The sequence below is a fragment of the Lutra lutra genome, chromosome 1, assembly GCF_902655055.1.
Source record: "Lutra lutra chromosome 1, mLutLut1.2, whole genome shotgun sequence".
Lineage (NCBI taxonomy): Eukaryota > Metazoa > Chordata > Mammalia > Carnivora > Mustelidae > Lutra > Lutra lutra.
This window is the reverse complement of record NC_062278.1, coordinates 41,742,883-41,766,221: the sequence shown is the minus strand read 5'-3', so window position 1 is coordinate 41,766,221 and position 23,339 is coordinate 41,742,883. Positions and strand designations below refer to the sequence as shown.

At 35.1% G+C, this 23,339-nt stretch overlaps 1 protein-coding gene across 11 annotated transcripts in view; it reads right to left on the bottom strand.

Moving 5' to 3' along the window:
- Positions 1-14,719: 14,719 nt before the first annotated feature.
- The window catches only part of CSNKA2IP (casein kinase 2 subunit alpha' interacting protein), a 131,969-nt gene continuing 123,349 nt past the window's right edge, over positions 14,720-23,339 (bottom strand). For 9 of the 11 annotated variants that reach the window (XM_047722390.1, XM_047722356.1, XM_047722379.1 and 6 more), the window contains one exon: positions 18,414-22,252. In XM_047722390.1, coding sequence (XP_047578346.1) covers positions 19,814-21,973 — 2,160 coding nt within the window. In that variant the 5' untranslated portion in view covers positions 21,974-22,252 and the 3' untranslated portion in view covers positions 18,414-19,813. Of the gene's footprint in view, positions 15,077-15,863; positions 15,967-18,413; positions 22,253-23,339 lie in introns of those variants that run through there. The other 2 variants (XR_007125973.1, XM_047722413.1) reach the window with 2 other exon arrangements.

The window sequence follows — 23,339 nt, the reverse complement described above, 5'->3', positions numbered from 1 at the left end:
TTAAAAATGACCCTATCCTTCATGATTTAAATATAAAATTGTAAGGTTGATAGTAGTGCACAATTTAATCTGGAAGAAGAAAGTTGCTCTTTATTGAGATGGGGAAGACTTGTGAAGAAACAAGTTTTGGATTAGAGCAGAGATGTGAGAATAGAGATAAGGAGTTTGGTTTGTAATGGGTTAAGTTTAAAATCTCTATTGCCATTGGAGACACTAAGTACTTTGGAGTTATATCTGATCAGGATGTTCAAGTTCAAGAATTATCATCCTATATTGTAGTACTGAAAGCCACTCTGTGAAATGAGTAGAGAAAGAAAAGAGGTCCAAGGACTGAATCTTGGGGCACTATTCTATTCCAATCCAGGGTCCTGATGAGGAAAGGAACAAGGGTACTGAGAAGGAGAGAAAGAAAAGTAGGTGTATGTGGTGTGATGAATCCAAGCAAATATGTGTTTCAGAGAAGAAAGATTAATAAGTTTATTAAAGAAGTGCCACTGAAAATTCAACTTAATTGAAGATCAAGAATTGTAGTTAGTAGGGTGTCTATGTAGCTTAGTCAGATAAGTGACTGACTCTTGATTTCAACTCAGGTCATGATCTCAACTTAGGTCATAATCTCAGGTCATAAGATTGAGGCCTACATTGATTGACTCTATGCTCAGCACAGAGTCTGCTTGAGATCCCTTCTCCTTCTGCCCCTCATCCCTGATTCTGGAATAAATAAATAAATAAATAAATAAATAAATAAATAAAATCTTTTAAAAATTGTATTTAGCAATACTAAGGACTATAATGACCTAGAGAGTAGTAACTTTAGTATAGCAGAATAGGTGAAACCATGATTGGATTTAGTATATAAAAGAGCTTAAGAGACATATTTAGAGCCATCATTACTTTTCTGAGTGGGTAAATGGATAAGTAAAATGGGCAGTAGCTGTAAATGGAGAAAAATTAGTTTCCTTTTTTAGGATAATAAAAATACATTATTTTGTTTGCTTTGACAAAAATTAGGAAAGGGGAGAATTTGTAATTTAGGGGACAATTGGTAGATAATTTTCCTTTTGTAGCTAAAAGGAGATAGAATTAAGTATAAAAAGGGAAGAAGCCTTGGGTCACAGCACAGAGCACTCAGAACTCAATGCTTTTTTGAGAGTAAGATGACCAAGGAGAGAAAAAGGTATCAAATAGTTATCTAGGAGAGGAGAAAAGATGATGGATTTTGGAGAGCATTAAAGGCTCATTTGAGGTTTAAAGTGAGGCTTATCAGCACACTAGTTTTTCTCAAGCCATTCACCTGCAGAGATACAACTTTGGAGTAGACAAAGAATTAAATTTAACAAGGATTGGGGTTTTACCAGAAAATTATAAAAAAAAAAAGAAGAAGAAGATGTGACAAGAGATGAGGGTATATGTAACCATTTTTATAATGATAGGTTATAAAATTTAAGCCAGTTTAGAAAGACATCAATGAAGTAAAAGATAATTAAATGTTTTTAAGAACGGTAGATTGTGTCCCCAAAATACTGTTGGAGTAAGAGCACTTACAAAGAAAATGAGTGGAATGTTGGAAATTGAGATTTTAGGTGTTTAATGATTAATAGATGTATATTCTGGCCATGCTTTTGAGAGGGAAGGGGCAGGCAGAATGAAGAAATCACAGGAATGAGAACTTTGAGATACTATGAGTTTTAACAGGAGTACTGAAGGGTATTAAAGTAAGTGAGGATCCAAATGAGACTTACACCACATTCAGAAAATGACTGGAAAATAAAAAAGGGTGAGAAAGTTGAGGATATGGCTGGATGATATGACACTGAAACTTTGGATGGGGGTTAGGAATTAAATAGAAAGAATGGCTTGGAAACCCCAATGAGAATCAAAAGTGAAACTCTATTTCAAAAAGAGTGATATAATAAGACACAGTAACTTGAGGGATGCAGTGTCCTCTGAAGAGACCTAGATTTCAACCATTTAGGTTACCAGGAGGGGAATGATCAGAGAAGAGCTGAGTATGTTGTTTAAGAACAGAATTTGAACTTACAAGTTACATATAAGCATTACTATAGCTCATGCCATCCACATAAAATATTCAAGTAAACACATTACAATACTACAACAGTATATTAAAAAAATAATTTGAACTGAATGAATTCACTGATATCAACTAGCTTTTTGATATGCTTATATATAATAATGGAAATAATGTGCAGGCCCCAACATGCACACAACTATAAAACAGTAATATCTTAAAGTGATGGAATACTTAAAGGAAATGTAGTCTTACCAAAATGATCAATTCTGTTTATTTGGAAAAACATTTTATAGTGCTTCAGTTTTTAAATTTTAAAGTATGGTAAAACCACATTTCAAGCACTCAATAGCTACATATGACTAATAGCCACCATACTGAAGAGTGCATGCAGTTTTAGATATTTGAAAAAAACATTTCTTTGACCATTGTGTAAACTCCAGTATTAGACTAAGCCTTTCCTTGTATTGCATTTCTTCCTTAGTACAATTGGGATCATAATACGCTTCAAATTTCATAAGAATATTATGCAACTCTAGGGAAGATGGCACATAGGAAATGCAAATCAAAAATAATTTTTGTTATCTTTTTAAATCTCCAAACAATTTGAGATTCTTTAGATAATTTTTCATATCCAAGATAGTGGTAAGATCCACTCAATTACAAAATTTATACTAAATATATCTAGTTTTTTACATGTGATCGATTTGAAAATTGATGAGACCAATATCCCCGATGAATGAGGATGCAAAAATTCTCACAAAGATACTAGCCAATAGGATCCAACAATACCATAAAAGAATTATTCACTACAACCAAGTGGGCTGCAACAGTGGTTCAACATGAGCAAATCAATCAATGTGATATACCACATCAATAAAAGAAAGGACAGGAACTATCCTGTACTATCAATAGATGCAGAAAAAGCATCTGACAAAGTACAGCCTCCTTTTCTGATTAAAACACTGCACAATGTAGGGACAGAGGCAATGTACCTCAATATCATAAAACCCAGATACAAAAAGCCCACAGCAGGGGCACCTGGGTGGCTCAGTCATTAAGCATCTGCCTTTAGCTCCGGTCATGATCCCAGGGTCCTGGGGTCAAGCCCTGCATTGGGCTGCCTGCTCAGCGGGGTGCCTGCTTCTCCCTCTCCCACTCCCCCTGCTTGTGTTCCTTCTCTCTTTCTCTCTGTCAAATAAATAAATAAAATCTTAAAAAAAAAAAAAAAAAGCCCACAGCATATACCATTCTCAATGGGGAAAAACTGAGAGCTTTTCTCCTGAAGTCAGGAAAATGGCAAGGATGTCGATGCTCACCACCTTTGTTCAACATAGTACTAGAAGTCCTAGCTTCAGCAATCAGACAACAAAAAGAAGTAAAAGGCGTATGAATCATCAAAGAAGTCACACTCTCACTTTTCACAGATGACATGATGCTCTATGTGGAAACCTGAAAGACTCCACCCCAAAATTGCTAGAATATATACAGGAATTTAGCAAAGTGGCAGGATATAAAATCAATGCACAGAAATCAGTTACATTTCTATACAGTAACAATGAGTCAGAAGAAACATAAATTAAGGAGTTGATCCCATTTACAACTGCACCCAACGCCATAAAATACCTAGGAAATAAGCCTAACCAAGGAAGTAAAGGATCTGTACTCAGAAAACTATAGAACCCTCATGAAAGAAATTGAGGAATACACAAAGAAATGGAAAAAACATTCCATGCTCATGGATTGGAAGAACAAATATTGTGAAAATGTCTAGGCAACCTAGAGTAATCAATACATTCAAGCAATCCCTGTCAAAATACCATCAACTTTTTTCACAGAGCTGCAACAAATAATCCTAAAATTCATATGGAATCAGAAAAGACCCTGAACAGCCAGAGAAATGTTGAAAAAGAAAATCAAAGCTGATGGCATCACAATTCCTGACATTCAGCTATATTACCAAGCTATAATCATCATGACTGTGTGGTAATAGCACAAAACGGACACAGAGATCATTGGAACAGAATAGAAAACCCAGAAATGGACCCTCAACTCCATGGTCAACTAATCTTCGACAAAGAAGGAAAGAATATCCAATGAGAAAAAAAAAAAAAAAGAAGTCTTAACAAATTGTGTTGGGAAATTTGGACAACCACAAGCAGAAGAATGAAACTGGACCATTTTCTTACATTATACACAAAAATAGACTCAAAATGAATGCATGACCTAAATGTAAGACAGGAATCCATCAAAACCCTAGAAAAGAGCACAGGCAGCAACCTCTTTGACCTCAGCTGCAGCAACTTCTTGCTAGACACATCTCCAAAGACAAGAAAAACAAAGACAAAAATGAACTATTGATACTTCATCAAGAAAAAAAACCTCTGCACAGCAGAGGAAATAGTCGACAAAACCAGAAAGATAAGCCACAGAATGGGAGAAGACATAAGAAATGTCTTACCAGATAAAGGGTTAGTATCCAAAATCTGTAAGGAATTATCAAACTCAACACCAAAGAACAAATATTCAATCAGACACATAATCTAATCAAGAAATGTGTAGATGATATGAACAGACAGACATTCCTCCAAAGAAGACATACAAATGGTCAACAGACAAATGAAAAAATGTTCAACAACACTCAGTATCAGGGAAATACAAATCAAACTACAATGAGATACTACCTCACACTAGTCAGAATGGCTAAAATTAACAAGTCAAGAAATGACAGATGTTGGTGAGGATTAGGAAAAAGAGGAACCCAATCTTACAGTATTGGTGTGAATGCAAGCTGGTGCAGCCACTCTGGAAAACAGTATAGAGGTTCCTCGAAAAGTTGAAATTGCACTACTATGGATTCACCCCAAAGACACAAATGTAGTAATCCAAAGGGGAACCTGCACCCCAATGTTTATAGTAGCAATGTCCATAATACCCAAACTGTGGAAAGAGCCCAAATGTCCATCTACAGATAAATAAAGAAGATGTGGTATATTTATATAGTGGACTACTACTCAGCCATCAAAAAAATGAAATCTTGCTATTTACAACAATGTGGGTGGAACTAGAAGATATTATGCTAAACAAAATAACCACTCAAAGAAAGACAATTATCATATGATCTCACTCATAGGTGGAATTTAAGAAACACAACAGAGGATCATAGGAGAAGAGAGGAAAAAATAAAACAAGATGAAATCAGAAAGGGAGACAAATCATAAGAGACTCTTAATCATAAAAACAAACTGAGAATTGCTGGAGGGGAAGGGGTGAAGGGATGGGTGATTGGCATTAAAGAGGGCATGTGATATAATGAGCACTGGGTATTATATAAGACTGATAAATCACTGACCTCTACTTCTGAAACTAACAATACATTATATGCTAATTGAATTTAAATTTTTAAAAATTCCTCAAAAAAATGGAAATACAAAACATAATCCCCCAAACAAGTGGGATTATTATCATTATTAGTGAAAATAATTAAATACAATATATTTTCTGTAATCGATATTCAAAGAAATTGCAATTGCTAGAGAGATGAAGGCTAATTTAAAGTTTAGTAATTAATAAGAGTATCAAATATCACATACTATGATTCCACTCACATCACAGATCTCCACAGCTTTCTCTTATGAATAATATGGTATGGTCTCAATCTTTAAAAAATCATCTTCAATTTATTATATATCTATTACATCTTATACTTTTCATTTGACTGAAGAGTGGTTATACTTCAGTTCATTTTCATTTTCTAATGTACTGTAATTCACACTTCTTAGTGACAGATTCTAACACTTCAATGTTACCTTTCCAAACACTTCTCACTTTGTAGTGTAACCCTGGCACAAATCCCAGAATGTGATTCTGACACACCATTTCCTCACTGTAGGAAGAAGCATTAGGGAAGTCATTTTCTATAAGAAATAAAAATAGCTCTATGCCCATCCCTCTATACTTCCTGTCTAGAGCCAAATATTTATTTAAATATTTATTAGCAAGGCATTTACTAAAGGCAAGACCTTATACAACTTAAAGAAGAAATGAAGAAAATACGCTGAAGGGGTTTAGACTTTAGGGCACTTAACAATCTCAAGGGTTAATTGGAAATTGTAAGTAAGTCAAAAGGATCTATGCATAAATGGAATCAGAGAACCCATGCCAGAGGCATAGGAATGCTAAGAAAGAACCACTGGTTTAGGGTATAAGCAGGGGTGCTGATATATTGCTAACCAAGATGAGCTTACATAATGAATAGGATATTAACATAGGTGGATATGGATGTTGGATGTTCTAAATGACCCAAGCAGCAGTAAGCAAAGTCTGAGAGGCAGAAAATACTGGGTATATTTAAGAAATTGCAAGAGGCAAAGATTACATGGAATTGAAATGCATTATGGGTGTAGTACCTTGTGAAAAAGGAAGGTGAGGAAAGAGTTTGATATGGACAAAATAGAAGGACTATACGTGACAGGCTGAGGAGTCTGGATTTTGCTCAGTGAGCAACAAGCAGCCTTGACCTGAGTGGTAATGATTAAAATGGAATACAGATTTAATTGACAGAAGAGAAACTCTCAAGGAACACTGTAACTGATATTTGGAATATGGATCTCAGGCCATTATTATCCTAAAGCATCAAAAATGTTTATTACCAACTTTAACTACTAAAGCACAAAGTGGATGCATAAATGTGAAGAACAAGGAGGAGGGGGAGGGGGAGGAAGAGGAGGAAGAAGGAGGAGGAGAAGAAGAAGAGGAAGAAGAAGAAGGGTAGGAGGAGCAGAGTGGGAGGAGGAAAAGGAGGAAGAGGAAAAGAAGAGGAAGAAGGAGAATTTCAGCAGAATAATAAAGGTGGGAATGATACTATTCATTTCAGGGTTACTGTGTGCCAGATGCTCACCATATATCATCCCTCTTTGATGAGGGAACAGATTTTCACAGTGATTAACTAACTTGCCAAAGCTGTGCAGTTAGTGACAGAGCCTGAGTCTGAGTGTGTCTGAGCCCAAGAGTGTGGAACACATGATCATTATCCCTGAGTGTTAAAGTGGTATTTTATTTTTTCAACCTGGAAGAGAAACACATATTTAGACCAGAGACACAGTACAGTTCTATTTCTTTTTTTTTCCAGAAAAAGTTTAAGTCATAGTTTAGATGAGTTTCCAGAGGTTGCAGTTTCCTTAGAAAATGCCTTGTGTAAAAGACACACAATGTCATGCAGATGAATGAAGGAATGAGCCTGGTTCCACCTTCATTCTAGTTGTTGTCAGCACCTCACATTTCATGAATTTAAATAACATAAAAAATAAATGGTGGTTTACATGGCTCTTATTATATGTATACACAGGGTCAGTTAATGTGACATGACGATTAATTGTATTTCACGTCATTATATAGTTACTTCAGGTGTTTGAAATCTTGTGAACAAAAGCATGATGAAAGGAAGTCTCATACTATCTGATTAAGTGAGGAACAGTTAGATTTAGCTATAACTTTGCATTTAAAGACATTATATGCAAGAATATGGAAGAATTCTAGAAAACATACACATTAAGTCTTTTGCTTTACAGCATATAAACAGAGATTAAAAGAGGCTAATAGAGGCTAAGTTACTTGCTGATGATCCTATAGTTTGTAATGTGAAAACTACATCCAGGTCTTATATAAGAAATTCTCCAATTTTCTGGTTCTTTCTATGTGTGTTGGAGGGCGGGAGGGGAAAAGGCTGTGGTTTCTGGGAAGGGACTGGAAAAGTAAATTGTAATGGAAGTCAAATTGATGAGTTTTCCTAGAAAAGGGAAGAAGCCAATGAAAGAGGTTTAAAGAAGAGGATTTGCTGTTGTTGTTTTCTTTTCCTTTTTTAAGACACTATTTGACAATGAACTTGCATGGATTGTTTTAGGAGAAAAAGGAGGAGGAGGAGGAGGAAAAGGAAGAGGAGAATGAGAGAGGAGAAAGTGGAGAAACAGGAGGATCTGAAAGAGAAGAAAGGAAATAGCACTTTAGTGCAATAAAATTTAATAACTTGAATACTAATTTTTGAAAGAAGGACTGCCAATCCAGCTGACACAGAAGCAAAAAGCTGACAGCACCTCACGAGAGATGGAAACAAGAGGGAAAGAGAGAGTCTGGTCCACCAGCCTGCCCCAAACTTCATTCCATTCTCATGAAACGTTCTCCCTTATTTCTTGCCTGAAACGTCAGGCACCCAACTCCCCATCTTCTCCCTTGGTGATTCATCTTCTTTATCTATATTAAGCTAGAAATAGGTAAAATGTCATTTTAAAAGTTAACAAAATTAATTTTATAAGCATTTATGAAATAAAAAGCAGCAAATTTAAGAAAAAAATTATCCGCTTAACCCACTGGTTTACCCTTTCAATTTTTTCCTTAAAGCTATTGACAGTAAAACTCAACACTCAAGACGAAGGCCAAACAACTATTACTACTTCATATATTGTAAATGGAAAGGGAAGAAAAAAATCTATTGGGGGTTTTCTTGTTTTGGGATTTTTTTAAGATTTATTTATTAAAGAGAGAGCACAAGCAGGGGTAGCGGGAGAAGGAGAAGCAGACTCCCTACTGAGAAAAGAGCCAGACATGGGGCCCAATCCCAGGAATCTGAGATCATGACCTGAGCTGAAGGCAGATGCTTAACAGAATGAGCCACCTAGGCATCCCTATTCAAGGGTTTTTTTTATGATATGTCCTGTCCTCACTTTAGAGACAAATGTTACTTGCCAGAAAAGCTTTCTCAAACCAAACTATCAAGAGAAGGAGTTAGCAAACTAAGCACCAAGGGCCAAATCTGATCTGCTACACATTTTCGTAAAGTTTTATTGGAACATAGATGAACCCATTTATTATACTGTGTATAGCTGCCTTCATGTTACTCTGCATTGGAGAGCCATAGGGAAAAATGGTTACGTATATAATCAAGGTTTCGATATTATTGTGAAATTATTCTCCAGATATGTCATACCGCTTTATATCAACTGGTTTGCTGCAGCAGCTCTTTTTCCAGTACCAAGTCAGATGCTGGAAAATAGGCACTTGAACTCACTCAAAGGAACAGAATGTTAAGGGAAATTTAAATTATAAGAGACCTTACCTTACCAAAGCTTACTTAAATTATTTTTTTTTTTAAATACAGGATGTCAAGGGCAAAGACAAAGTAGAAAGAAGACCTGGACATTCCTGAATGTTCCTATACTCTTCTACACTCAATATGTGGTCTCTGTTATACAAGAATAACATGTGAGGTTTATAAGAGACATTTTGTAAGGTATCACATCTATACATCAGACTTGTGATAAGTCAAACCACTGTCTCTAGCAATAATCCTTACACAGTGAGGAAGATTTAAGTTATGAAAAATCATCATCTTATACCCAGGAAGTTGTACAGCTTTTTTGGCATTCTCTAGTGAACCATGCAATATGAGTTCATAGATTATTTACTATAAGTACCGATTAAACAGGGTATTTTGCTAAAGGCATTCTACAAATAAGGACTACTCCTCATAGCAAAGGAAATTCCATCTGATAAGAAGATTACATCAAGTCACCTGACCCTTTTCTCCCCAGGCTTGGGAGGGCATCTCCTTCCCCAAGAATTAGTGGATCACAAATCTCAGGCAAGCTGCTTTAAATCCTTTTCCCCAGCACTTAAAAGGAATATTTGGTGAAGGAGTGACTAAAACAAATATAAGTAGAGTCTTTATAAACCCCCTCCAAATTTGTCCCAATTCTGAAACACAAAGAATCTATCAGAAAAATAAACAGATGTTCCTTTAATGTATTTTGATATAGTTTTATATGGCTAGAGCATATATGCCACCTAAAACACACACACACACACACACAGAAAACTACTTTTGGAAGAGTAATGATAAAAAGAGAAGCAGGGAGAAAGGAAGCTTCTCTTATTAAAGAGAAACAGAAAAATAAAAACTATGGAGTCAGAAATGTATAGTACACTGGATCCTGGGCAACTAGTTTCTCCAAGACAAATTTCAGAGAAAGGAAAAGATGTGCTAGTAATACCCTGTGAGAAGAGTGGTTTTATGTAGTTCATTTTTGTGACATGTCAAATAACTATAAATCTTGATAAATATTTCATGTTTGAAGTATTTAAAAAGATTTTTAAGTGGTTCTGTAAATATCCTGTAAAACATATGAAAGAAAACAATCTAAATACTGACAGCCATTGAGAAACATATCTCGGTGATACTGACTTCTTTTTTTTTTAATTTATGGAAGGAAACTAAAACATACAAAAGTAAAATTAAAATTCCAGAGGGGGCAGTTAGGAACACAAATGATAATACAGAATTACTAATGTGAAAAACAACTCAAGATAATTTCCCAGAATTCAGAGAAAAAAAAAATCATGGCGCAATGAAATGTAAGATACTAAAAACAGAGAACAGAACTCCAACATGTAATTAACTAGTGGTTGTATAAAAAGATAAAACAGATTTAAAAAAGCAATTTTCAAAGTAATAGAAGACAAATAGATTAACAGAGTACTAGGTATACATATTGAAAAAGCTTAACTGCATTCTAAAAGCACTTGCTGACAACATATTCAAATTAAGATGACAGAAAAAAATTCATTACAAATCAAGGCAGAGAGAAAGTGCTCTAAAAAATATCAAATATCAGAGTAATCTAAATTACAAATTACCAGGAAATTTATGTGAAATTTTTAAGAGAAACAGAAGAACCAAACAAAAAATTGTCACCTATCAAAATATGGGATACAAATTGTTTTAAAAGACTGAAAAATAGGAAAATCTATTCAATTAATTTAGAATTCTATAACAAAACTGTCAAGACAGTATAAGAAAAGTTTACACAGGTCATATTGACAGAATAAATATATAGACGATGACCATGTATAAACATAAACTCTGATCTATAGCCTGCACTTAGCAGCCCAAGAAATTATTCTCTGCAGTAACCAGCCTAGAGAGCATGCCCACTATTAATATATCAGACTTGTAAGACATCAAACCACTAACTCTAGTCACAATCCAGGAAGCCAAACAATAATGCCTGAAACCATTGGTCCAAAATATCCAGGACATGATTAAATAAGTAACAGCTTCATTAACTTTTGTTCCCACTTCTACTTCCAACTAAGGTCCAGAGAAAGCCAAATGTGCACTCTTAACCAATTACATAGATTACCCTTCTTCTAGTAAGCCTGCCCATAGCTTCTCTGTGCCAACAACTTCCATGTAGGGCATACCTAAACCCTTAGTCTCTTTTTTTCTGCTACAAATCTTTCCCTCTGGGGGTGCACGGGTGGCTTGTTTGGTTAAGCTTCTGACTCTTGATTCAGCTCCGGTCATGATCTCAGGGTCATGAGATCAAGCCCCACATCAGGCTCCAAGCTGTTGTGGAGCTTGCTTAAGATTCTCTCCCTTCCTCTCCCTTTGCCCATCTCCCCTACTCACACTCTTCCTCAAAAAATACAATAAAATTGGGGCGCCTGGGTGGCTCAGTGGGTTAAAGCCTCTGCCTTTGGCTCAGGTCATGATCCCAGGATCCTGGGATTGAGCCCAGCATCAGGCTCTCTGCTCCGCAGAAAGCCTGCTTCCTCCTGCCTCTCTGCCTAATTGTGATTTCTCTCTGTAAAATAAATAAAATATTTTAAAAAATAATAAATTTTAAATAAATAAATAAATAAATTTTTAAAAATAAATTTTAAAAAGCTTTCCCACTGTTTTTCTGGCCTTTAAATATCCTCGAAAACAAATAGTGGTGACTGGCTCCCTTGCTATAAAAAGCTCTGAGTAAATAGCCTCCATTTATTCTCATTTGGTTGGTTTTCATTTTGTTCCATAATACTTTTGAATATAGATATAAAATTATAGTCAGTTTTAAAAACCTGAATGTGGTAGGGTATAATCACAACATATGATGACCAAGTAGGATTTATTGAAAATGTCAGGATCGTTTAATAACAAGCTAACTGAAAGCCTATGTTTGGAATACACACACAAATCCAAAAAAAAAAAAAAAAAAGCACTCAATAGAACAATGAGCAATGCCTATGAAAGATAAATCATAAATTAGGAAATCCAGAAGGTCAATAAATATGTAAAGATATTTAAGGAAGCTAGCTATAAGAGGGGTAAAAATTTAAAATACAGTACAAGGAGATCATCTTATTAGTATAAACCACATTATTTGTATAAGTCAAGAATTAAAAAGTCTGAAAATTATGTAGTGCTGGTAAGACTATGGAACAGTGGAAACCTTCATGCATTACTTGTGAGGATATAAAATAGTAAAATTACCTTAAGGAGCAATTTAGTAATATCCAGTAAATTTTAAAAATGTTTTAACACTATGACCCCATACTGTTCAATGTGGCTACTGAGTGCTTAAATGTGGCTAGTCCGAGTTCTGATGTGTTGTTAAGTGTTAAATTCAACAGATTTGAAAGACAGATATATATGTGTATGCACACACATTTATATACTTCACACTAATATCTGTCATATTAATTTAAGGTTTATCAACCTTGATACTATTAACATTTTAGACTGGATTAATTCTTTGTCAGAGATTATCCTTTGCATTGTATGAATTTTAGCTGCATCCCGGGCCTCTACCTTGTCATAACCTAGAACTGTTGAAATATCCCCCCAGTTATGACAATCAAAAGTGTCTGCAGAGGCATCCAGGAATCTCAGTTAAGCATCTGACTCTTGATTTCAGCGCAGAACATGATTTCAGGGTGTGGGATGGAGTCCACCCTGGGTCTCTGTGCTCAGAACGGAGTCTGCTGGAGATTCTCTCTCCCTCTTCCTCTGCCCTCAGAGGCAAATGAATCCTGGTTGAGAACAAGTCTTAATTACATGTTGAAATGGTAAACTTTTATATGTATGGTGTCAAATAAAGTATACTATCAAAATGAATTTTACTTATTTCTTTTTACTTTCTAATGTAGTTACAAGAAAATTTAAAATTATATATGACTCACATTATGTCTTTATTGGACAGCATTGTTGCAATTATCAATTCCATTCTAAGACACTCACATAGTGTTTCCCAAATGCTTAATGTGCATAAAACTTGTCTGAGAACCTTACAGAATTCAAATTATGATTTAGTGTATTTGAGATGGGGTCAGATTTTGCATTCCTAATAAGAACCAAGGTTACATTGATGCTGCAAATCCGTGGATCAAATATTTCACAGCATGACTTTTCAAAATTTCTACAAGTGCAAAATAGAACATGAAAAAGAATATGCATAGTGACTATACTTAATAATCCTGTATGGCATATTTGAAAGTTGCTAAGAGAATAAACCTTAAAAATCTTCGTCACAAGAAAGAAAAATTTTGTTACTATGTATATGGACAGATGTTAACTAGACTTACTGCAGTGGCCACCTTGTAATATGTACAAATATTGAATCATTATGTTGTATATCTTAAACTTAAACATTATACATAAATTACACCTCTGTTAAATTTTTTTAAGTAATGTCAATGCATATATGTGCACTGATATGGAGTGTCATAATAAAAATGTTAATTAACTATTCAACTAAAAATAATAAATTGTAATAAATTCACACTTTGCAGTTATACAATATATATCTATATATGTGTGTACAATATATATGTATGTATACACACACACACAAAGAACTTGAAATGACCTATCTATAAAGTATTATAGAATAAATCTTAAAAATATATTCCAGATCAAAAATTATACATTTCAAAATGTTATATATGTTGTGATAAAACATTAAAATATCCAGAAAATTAGATTTTTAGGTTCTACAAATATTTAAGAAATTTTTAAATAGTAGAAAAGTAACTTACAGCAAATTTATGACAGTGATTACTCCTGGGGAGTACAAGATAGGATTGAGATCTTGGCTGGTTATGTACAAAGGGGTTAGCATTCATATCAAAATGTTTTACTTCTTTAACATATGAAGTAAATGTAACCAAAGAAGATTTGATAAAGCTGGATAGTGGTTAAAAACTTTCACCAACATATTGTCAGTCTTTCTCTATAGGATTGAAATATTTCATAATTAAAAATAAATAAATGTGGGGCGCCTGGGTGGCTCAGTGGGTTAAGCCGCTGCCTTCAGCTCAGGTCATGATCTCAGGGTCCTGGGATCAAGCCCCCCGTCGGGCTCTCTGCTCAGCAGGGAGCCTGCTTCCTCCTCTCTCTCTGCCTGCCTCTCTACCTAGTTGTGATTTCTCTCTGTCAGATAAATAAATAAAATCTTTAAAAAATAAATAAATAAATAAATGCACAAATAAATAAAAGAACAGTGTAAGAAGTCTAGCAACAAATATTGAAATAGAAAATATCCATTTTTTACAAATATTTTAATGGATTTTAAAACTTAATGGAAATTTTTTGCTTCTGAAAAAAACTATGTATCTCATAGAAATATGTATTTCTTCTGAACTTGTAATGCCACAAATGATACCAATAGGTGGACAAGAGTACAACAGCAAAATTGTGTGCTATATACCTCATCTAAAGTAGAAAAAACAAAGCAAGTTTAATTTTCTATTTTTGAAACATTTGTTTTAAGTTGATTATAAAAGGAATTCATATTTATTAAAGATTTGGAAAAGATTAAAAATCTCCTCATTTCCTAAACATTCTTTTATAACATTTTCTAGTAATAATCACTTCATTATTGTTGGTGTTTATTTCATAACCCCATCTTTCTCATACATATGAAATAGATTTTGCAGAAATATGAAGACATACATATACCTATATGCATAATTTCAAAGTTTTACAAGGTGGAATCATATATAAACTGCATATAATGTCTTATAATCCAAGTATATTTTCACTTAAATCAAAAATGTTATATTCTCTCTTTTCATTGGTCTTTCATTGAAAAAGTCCTGTTTAAAATTTAAATACAGTCATTTAGCTATCTCTTCTTTGTTCAAGTTTATTCTTCCAACCCATGCTCAGGATCACTATCCATGCTTAAGGATTTTCAACAAGACATTTTCCTGAAGAAAGTAGCTCTATTCCTGAAATGAATGTAGATGCAATATTAGAAATAACAATTTTTTCACTAGGAAAAATATCACATGTATGAGTCATAATGTATTTAAACACTTCTATAAATGAACATCTAAATTTGTCCCCAATCCTTATTATAAGGAAACACAAAGCTTACTTCTTTCTATAACTCTATATAGTCGTGATGATTTCTTTAAAATAATTTTGAATATGGGCACCTGGGTGGCTCAGTGGGTTAAGCCGCTGCCTTCGGCTCAGGTCATGATCTCAGGGTCCTGGGATCGAGTCCCGCATCGGACTCTCTGCTCAGCAGGGAGCCTGCTTCCCTCTCTCTCTCTCTCTGCCTGCCTCTCTGTCTACTTGTGATCTGTCTCTGTCAAATAAATAAATAAAATCTTTAAAAAAAAATAAAAAATAAAAAATAAAATAAAATAAAATAATTTTGAATAAAGATGATCATAGGGCAAACAGTTATGTATATTACCCCCGAACAGTTACATATATTATTAAGGTTTTGATATTACTGTCAAGTTATCATCCAGATGTGTCATTCCACTTTACATCAGTTGTTTGGATCAAAATGAGACAACTCATAGGATCTACTTTCTACCTCTCAACTATACTATGATTTGTTCTGATGTCTAGCCCTTTCCTTTTAAGGAGAAAAGCATTAATGAAATGCAATTAATATCTTTTTCCATTATGTCTCAGATAATCTCTTTTTTTCAAATGTAGTGAATTATAAACAATGAATTCTGGAACACTGAAAAGAAACTTTAAAAAAAGAAGACTTACATTTTTGAAATCTGGTCTCATCTATACAAGATCTGTCAGAAATTTTTTGGCCTCTCTGGCATGACACATGTTCTTTCTTATTTTATCGGTGTCTTAACAGAAACTGGGGAGAAACAGGATTGGATAACCACTGTTTATGCATTTTCCCCATAAGTTTGATGCAGTTTTATGTTCAAATTAGAAAATACTGGTTAAAGAACTCTTTTGAAGAAATCTTGAAAGTAGACATTGTTATAATTAAGAACAAGATAAATAACTGCCAATACATTAGAAAAGTAAAAAGCAACTAAATCATAGCCCTAAAAAGAAAAAAAAAAGGAAAGAAGTAAAAAGAAACAATAAGGTATAAAGTTTAGAAAACAAGCTGATAGTTACAAAATTAAACATGTAAATTATGCGAAGAAAAGTCATTTGAGCTCCTTAGTTTAACTTAATTCCATAAATATTTGTTAAATACATAATATGCGCCAGGTACCACATCCTGAGGAGTTAGTGGTAAACAAGGTTGACACAGGATCTCCACTCCTAAAGTTCAGTCTAGTGGAAAACATATTAAACAAGTAATTACAAAGTGATGTGTGTCACCAAAAGAGAAGTTCAGGATGAATGAAACACATGTCAAGGGTCTTCTAAATGGGTTGGACAAGGCCATGAACACATTATCACATACATGAGTTTTTCCTCATCATCACTGACCAGATATATATCAACCAACATCACATTTAATACTGAAATACTAGAAAGAAGCACTGTTAACATAAGAAATAAGGATGACTGCTGTCATCAATAACAGTTTTATGTATGTTCTCACCAAGACAAAAGGTACAAAGAACAATTCAATCTTACAGGAAAGAAGCAAACTGATGAACTGTTACTTATTTCAGAGAATTAAAAAAAGATGAAGAACTTCAACAGCATTATTCAATATCAACACTGTTTTAAGGCATGCACTCTATGCCAAGGACTAGGTTAAAAAAAAATAGCGGGACTTTTCAGTATAGTAAGTGAAAACAGACAAGAAATTATTATTTTGTAATGGGTTAAGAGCCATACAGAGAGTTAACACAGTTTTATAATAATAGGAGAGCCAACTAACCCCTTCATAAATGCATCAGGAAAAGGCTTTCCAGAGATTTCAATATTAAACAGAGTCCTGTAGGATAAAAATGTATAGATGGGAAGGTATTTCTGGACAGCAAAATTTTCTATTTAAAAGTGTAGGATGTAAGGTCAGCAAAATTAAAGCAAAAATAAACTACTGTGAATAAATCAAAATAAAAAGTTTCTACATAGTGAGTGAAAAAAAATCAACAAAATTAAAAGGAAACCTACTGAATAGGAGATGATATTTGCAAATGACATTTCAGATAAAGGGTTAGTATCCAAAATATAAAAGAACTGATACAAATCAATACCCAAAAAGCAATCCAGTGGAAAAATGGGCAGAAGACATGAAGAGACATTTCTCCAAGGAAGACCTACAAGTGGGCAACAGACACATGAAAAGATGCTCAATATTACTCATCATCAAAGAAATGCAAATTAAAACTACAATGGATCACCTCACACCTGTCAGAAAGGCTAAAATAGAAAACATAAGAAACAAGTGCTGGCAAAGATGTGGAGAAAGGGGAATTCTTGTGCACTATTGGTAGGAATGCAAACTGGTGCAACCATTGTAGAAAACAGTATGGAAGTTCCTCAAAAAATTAAAAATTGAACTATACTATGACCTAGTAATTGAACTACTGGGTATTTGCCTAAAAAATATAAAAATATTGATTCAAAGGAAGATATGCACCCTTATGTTTACTGCAACACTATTTGCAATAGCAAAATATGGAAGCACCCAAAATGTCCATCAACAGATGAATGGATAAAGAAGATGTGGTATATATATGCAATGGAAAATTATTCAGCCATAAAAAGACTGGTCTTGCCATTTGCAACTATACAAATAGAGCTAGAGAGTATAATGCTAAGTGAAATAAGTGAGAGAATGGCAAATACCATATGATCTCACTCATATGTGGAATTTAAAATATAAACAAATAACTAAAGGAAAAGAAGAATAGAAAGACAGAGACAAACCAAGAAACAGACTCTTAACTATTGAGAACAAACTGATGGTTACCAGAGAAGAGTGAGTTGGGGGATGAAGGAAATCGGGGATGGGGATTAAAGTGTACACTTAACATAATGGGAAAAAAAAAAAAAAAGAACTAGAATAAAATGAGAAACAAAAAAGTGTAGGATATAACAGAGATCTTGGCACATTCTGTGCATTTTCTTTTTTTTTTTTTAAAGATTATTTATTTATTTGACAGGCAGAAATCACAAGTAGGCAGAGAGGCAGGCAGAGAGAGAGGAGGAAGCAGGCTCCCCACTGAGCAGAGAGCCCAATGCGGGACTCGATCCCATGACCCTGAGATCATGCCCTGAGCTGAAGGCAGAGGCTTAACCCACTGAGCCACCCAGGCACCCCACATTCTGTGCCTTTTAAAGCAATTAGTAGAGCAGTAGCATCCAGGAGGAAAATGGAGAAGAACAAAAAATAAGTGTTGAGAGGCTACCATAGTTCAATTATAAAAGAAATTTAGACTTTGCCAAGAAAACACTGGGCAATGATGAAAGGATTCTAGGCAGTGGAATGGCATTGCCAAATTTGTTCCTTACAAATGTATTCAAAAGTTAGAAATGCACGTTTAGGAGTTATTGCAGTAATCCAGGTGACAAACAGTTGTGATCACAACTAGGACAAGGATTGGGATTAGAGAAAAAAAAAGCTGTATTCTAGGAACAGAAAGGCCATAGAACTCATGGACCTAAGAGAGGGGCAGGCAATGAAAAAAAAAAAAAAAAAAAAAAAGAACAGTCAAACATGCCTCCATGATGAATGGTGGTACATTCATTGAAACAGGAACACTAGGGGCAAAGGATTGTAAATATAATGATCCAAATTGTAAATGTAAAGATAATAATTCTGGTTTCATCATGTTGAGTTTGAGATGCCTGTGCATTATTCAGTTGGAACTGTCCAGCATAGAGTCAAAAGATATTGGTAGAACAGAATTTTAAGTCATCAGTGCATGCACGAGATACTAATTCTAGTTCTTGGGGATTGAGATGATCACTTAAGGTAAGTAGATAAGACAGTCTTTCCCTTCCCACTACCAGTAGACCCAGTGGAACAAAAACATTTTTGAAACATTTTTATTAACCCATTTTGGATGTATAGATAGAAGTGATGAACAGGTAACTTTAGAGCCTACAATTTAAATATTGGCACAGAGCCTATAAATACTGGCACGGATGACAGGTAGAGTTATTTGTACTAGTTAGTTCTCTGCTGAGATTTGTTAACTAAGGTTGAATAAATCACTGGATTTCAGAGTGTGGGAACTTAGCATAGAAGGATTTTCCTTAGGAACACATAACTAGAAAGAGATTCATATAACTAGAGAAAAAATTCCTCTCTATGTACATTCTTACCTGTTGAACATGATCTGAATTTTCTTTAGAGATAGGGGAACAGATTAGTATGAATTGGCTTAAGGATACTGTCATTATCATGTTTTATGAGAAATGAGAATAACAATGAGCTAGATACTGTTCAGGACAAGATAGATGAGGTATTTCTGATTTATGGCCAATTATGATTAATTCATGTAACAATGATTATATGTGGCTACTATAAGCCAGGCTTTTGGTTAAAAACCTGGGATTCAGTTTTGTCGTCTAGGAGATCATAGTCTATTATTTAACTAGAAAATAGACTTAAGAGTATTAGTTCCCCTTAACTAGGTGTTTCATCAGCTAAAATATACAGTCACACTTGGTTATTACTAAGAATTTTAATAAGCATGGTAGGAAATCAATCTCTAGTTCCAAAGAACTAAGAGGTCAATTGCTTTCAAAGAAACAAAAAGTTAATTTAATCAATATTTGTCTCATTTTGAAACTGTCTGGAAAAATTTGAACAGTATCTTTGGCTCCTTTGACCCTTTTACTGTGGTGCTATTCCTCATAGGCCTTGTTTTGGGAAGTCGTGATTGACTTTGTTGTGGTTTTCCAGGAGGTGGCTGGTGATTTTTACTACATATAAACTCAAGCCAGGAGACCCCTGGAGGCAACCGGTGGTAACTAAGTACCTTAGTGAATACACAACCTGAGAGAGTAGATGTAGTAGACTCTTTGGAAGGAGGCAGTAAGGAAGGTGGAGTGCAAGAGGAAGAGGAAGAAGAAGATGAAGATGAAGAGGAGGAGGAGGATGTAGAGGAGGAAGAGGATTGTGGCTGAAAATTACTACTTTTCTTAACATAAAGCAGCCAGTCAATAGCCTCGGGTTGTTGGCTTACAACTTTGTTTTCAGGGGCTACTGTCGGCCATTTGTTATTTAGCTCCTGTGTGATTTCAGGTTCAGATGGAGAGAAAATATGTATCTTCTCCATTCCTTCAAGGTTGTCTTCAGGGGCTTCATCAGGCTGATTTTCTTTCACAGGGGATGGGAGACAAGATGAGAGAGAAGTCTCTGGTAGAGAAAGGAGAAAAACTAATTTCACTTCCGATTCTCCCTCAGAACCGAGTTCAGGTGTTGGTATGACAAACAGTGTTGCACCTCGAGGATCCTTCCTTCCTGTAAGATGGTTACACTGAGATTTTATGCAGGAAGCACAAGCTAAACAAACTACATAATTTGATGAAAGACGGGGACCAGGATGAGGATTTGGTCTTCCCCTCATCCTTCGAAAAAGAATCTGCCTACAGAGATCCCTCTGGATTCTAGTCTTGGAAAGAGAATTCACAATTTTATTTAGGACATCATCAGGGACAGTTCCACCTTTAACAATGCAGGGATAAATGTAATTTAAACTCCATGGAATTTCTTTATTTGGTTCTGTCTTTGCACAAAGATCAAAGCTGCTTTTACTTTGGAATCTGGAGCCCAATGTTGAAGCAGCTATATTTCTGATAAAGTGTTTGGAGCTTGTTAATGATGGACCTAAAACATTTGGTTTAGAATGGGGTGAAGATAAATCTGTAGCTTTCTGTTTGTCATTTGGTGACAAAGTGCTCTGAAACTTGGAGTGACAAACTGGTGAGCTCAAGGTCCTAAAGTCATGATTAAGTGTAAGCACTGTCTGAGATTTGAGTGAGAACAATGGCAAACTCTGAGCCTGGCGGACAGAATGTGCTGAAGGTGATTTCCTTGGTTTTGAGTGGGACAATGGTAAACTCGGAACACAGGAACTAGAATTCAGTGCAGGTGCTGTCTGAGATCTTGAGACAGGTAATGGTGAGCTCAGAGCCATTTGATTGGATTCCAATGAACGTGATGACTGAAGCAAGTCATTTATTTGAAGTCTAGAGTTGAGTGATGGTGAACTCAAAGATCTCTGATTGTGCTCTAACAAAGATGTCCAAAGGCTATCCAATGAAGATGCTTTCTGAGGCTTGGATTGTGGTAATGTTAGGCTAAGCACTCTTTGATTAGATCCCAAAGATGATGATGTCCAGAGGACGTCTAGGGAAGGTGTTTCTTGATGTTTGGAGGGGAATAATGATGAACTTGAGACTCCTTGATTAGACTTCTGTGAAGATGATGTCTGGCAAAAGCCTGGTGAAGATGTAGTCTGAGGTTTGGGGAGGGGTAATTGTGAGCTCAGATTTGTTTGGGTGGACTCCATAGATGAAGATGTCTTATTAAGTTCAAGTGAAGGTGTTGTCTGAGATTTATGGTGTATCACAGGTGAGCTCAGTGCTCTCCGATTAGGCCACAGTGAAGTTCTCTGGTGGAGGTCTAGTGAAGGTGTGGCCTGACATTTGGGTTGGGATACTGGTGCTTTCAGAGCCTTGTTATTGAAGCCCTGTGAAATTGTGTCCTGAGACTTGACAGATGACAATAATGAGCAGCTCTGCGCCATCTGCTTAGAGCCAAGTGGAGGTGCTGCAAGATGATTACTATGGGACTGCAGTCTGACCACAGGCTGGTTATTAGATTGACTTAGTTTTTCACCTGTGTGCTGATGTGTTAATGAATTGGTTGTGGCCAGTTGGTAAGAGTGTTCTAAAGGCACAAAGTGTTGATCATAATATGCCAATGGTACCATCTTGTGCTACTGATAGAGGTCTTTTTGAAAGCAGCTGGCTTGTGGGATATTTGCAAATCTTTTAGATGGATTCATTGGACAATGAATATTTTAAAATAAATAGTCCTTGGTAGTTTCTTCCTTCTATCTTGTTTCCTCACTGTTAATTGCCAAATATCATAGAGTATCTCAAAATTCAGATATAGATGAAGTTGGAAAAATTATGACCATTTGAGATTCTCTGTTATCTTCTCTTTCATTTCCTAGAGGTATTTTTTTTTCCTCTTGAGGAAATAATGCCTGTTAATAAAATAGTGAAGAGATTTCAGAAGAGATAGATGCTGATAAGAATATTAATTTTCTCAAACAAATTGTTGTAGTGACTAAGGCATGGGCTTTATGTTAAATCCAAGCCATTTACTCTGTGTATAACTTTATTTTTTAAATTTTATTTATTTGAAAGAGAGAGAGTGTAAGTGAGAGAGCATGAGCAGGGGGAGAAGCAGACTCCCTGTTCAGGAAGTCCAACGTGGGGCTCAATCTCAGGATCCTGGGATCATGACTTGAGCTGAAGTCAGACGCTTAACCAAGCCACTCAGGTACCCCTGTGTGTAACTTTTGAATCCAGCTTTCTAAACCCCATTTATCTGTGAAATAAATATTTAATTGATTGAGCTAAAAACTAAATACAATTGCCCAGGATATAATAAAAGGTGATAGCCATTTCTGGTACTCTTTTAATACCAGCTTTAGTAAAACAAACAGAAAAACAAACAAACAAAAAACTATGGTAAGTTTGTTGCAGGAAATAAGAGAATCTTAGAGGAAAGTGAAAAGGAAGTTCTTCTGAAATTTTGGTTTTCAATTTAGGTTCAGTTACCTATCATTATTTTTAGCTTATTTCCAAAAGTCCATAATTCTCATTGAAAGTCTATTTCATACTTTTATTCCTGTTCTTATATGTCACCATTGTAACTTTTGAAACTGTGACTACTACCTTTTAAAACTAATGTCTTCGGTCATATGCTTTCTTTCTTTCTATTCTGGGTCTCTCTATTCACTCTCTCATTTCTCTCTAGGCCTTCAGTAAATTATTTTCTTTTCCTCTCACCTCAATGTAGTCCTCAGTGTTATATCACCCATTCTCTTCTCTTTTTTATTTTATTCCTATGCGATCTCACTAGTTATGTTTAGGATTTAAAAATGAACTATAGAAAGAAGCCTCACAAAAAACAGAAACATATAGCTGGCCCAAAGCGCAAGCTCAGAAAAGATAGATGTGCTGCTTTTTAAAAGACAACACATTTGGGGCACCTGGGTGGCTCAGTTGGTTAAGTGTCTTCCTTTGGCTCAGGTCATGATCCCAGGGTCCTGGGATTGAGCCCCA